At 44.6% G+C, this 787-nt stretch overlaps 2 protein-coding genes across 3 annotated transcripts in view; both read right to left on the bottom strand.

Annotated features, from left to right (window-relative positions):
- LOC106879000 (G-protein coupled receptor 183-A) overlaps positions 1-787 on the bottom strand; it is a 269,907-nt gene that overhangs the window by 98,285 nt on the left and 170,835 nt on the right. The window lies entirely within an intron of this gene.
- The window catches only part of LOC106878987 (protein fantom), a 28,144-nt gene that overhangs the window by 8,129 nt on the left and 19,228 nt on the right, over positions 1-787 (bottom strand). The window contains exon 24 of the mRNA XM_052973412.1: positions 448-602. Coding sequence (XP_052829372.1) covers positions 448-602 — 155 coding nt within the window. The remainder of the gene's footprint in view (positions 1-447; positions 603-787) is intronic.

The raw sequence follows: 787 nt of genomic DNA, 5'->3' as shown, positions 1-787 counted from the left end.
AAGAGCCAGTCCAGGGGCACTGGCAACGATCTCGCTCGAAAATCCTACGAAGGCCAGTCAGGCGATACTGGCAACGGCCACGCTCGAAATGGTGTCTTTTATGTGCCACCCGCACAAGAGCCAGTCCAGGGGCACTGGCAACGATCTCGCTCGAAAATCCTACGGAAGCCAGTCAGGCAGTACTGGCAACGGCCACGCTATAGATATATATATATATACATAATACAAAATTATATACAAAAATATATACAGAATTGGCTAAAAACATTGCTAAGAGCAACATAATTTATTATCTCTATCTTGATAAGTTTGATCTTCAATCATCACCGGAATTTCAACAAACAGAATTTCAACAACAACAATAACAACCATCGCCACCACCACCACCACCTCTACAACAACCACAACAACAACAGCAACAGACAAGAAGCAAAGAAGTCAACTTACCACAGATCTGAGGTAGTTATCTAGAGCGGTATTCATGACGACGGGGAAGGTCCGATGATCATTGAACTCTGGGTTGTTGGTGCTGTGAAGTATGACCGTGTCGTGGTCAGGGAAGTCAAAGAACTGGTAGACACAATAAGGCGATGGCTGGACATCTAAATGGTTTGAGAGAGAGAGAGAGAGAAGGTGAGAGAGTGTGGAAGAGAAGGGAGAGATTATATATAACAATCAGTTGTCTATCTTCTGTCTGTGTGGGCAAGGGTCTTCTGCTACAGCCTCAGGCTGACCAAAGCTTTGTGAGTGGATTTGGTAGATGGAAACTGAAAGAAGCCCATCATGA

Source organism: Octopus bimaculoides, chromosome 15 (genome assembly GCF_001194135.2).
Source record: "Octopus bimaculoides isolate UCB-OBI-ISO-001 chromosome 15, ASM119413v2, whole genome shotgun sequence".
NCBI lineage: Eukaryota > Metazoa > Mollusca > Cephalopoda > Octopoda > Octopodidae > Octopus > Octopus bimaculoides.
The sequence above is the reverse complement of the archived record's forward strand: the minus strand, read 5'-3'. Positions and strand labels throughout refer to the sequence as shown.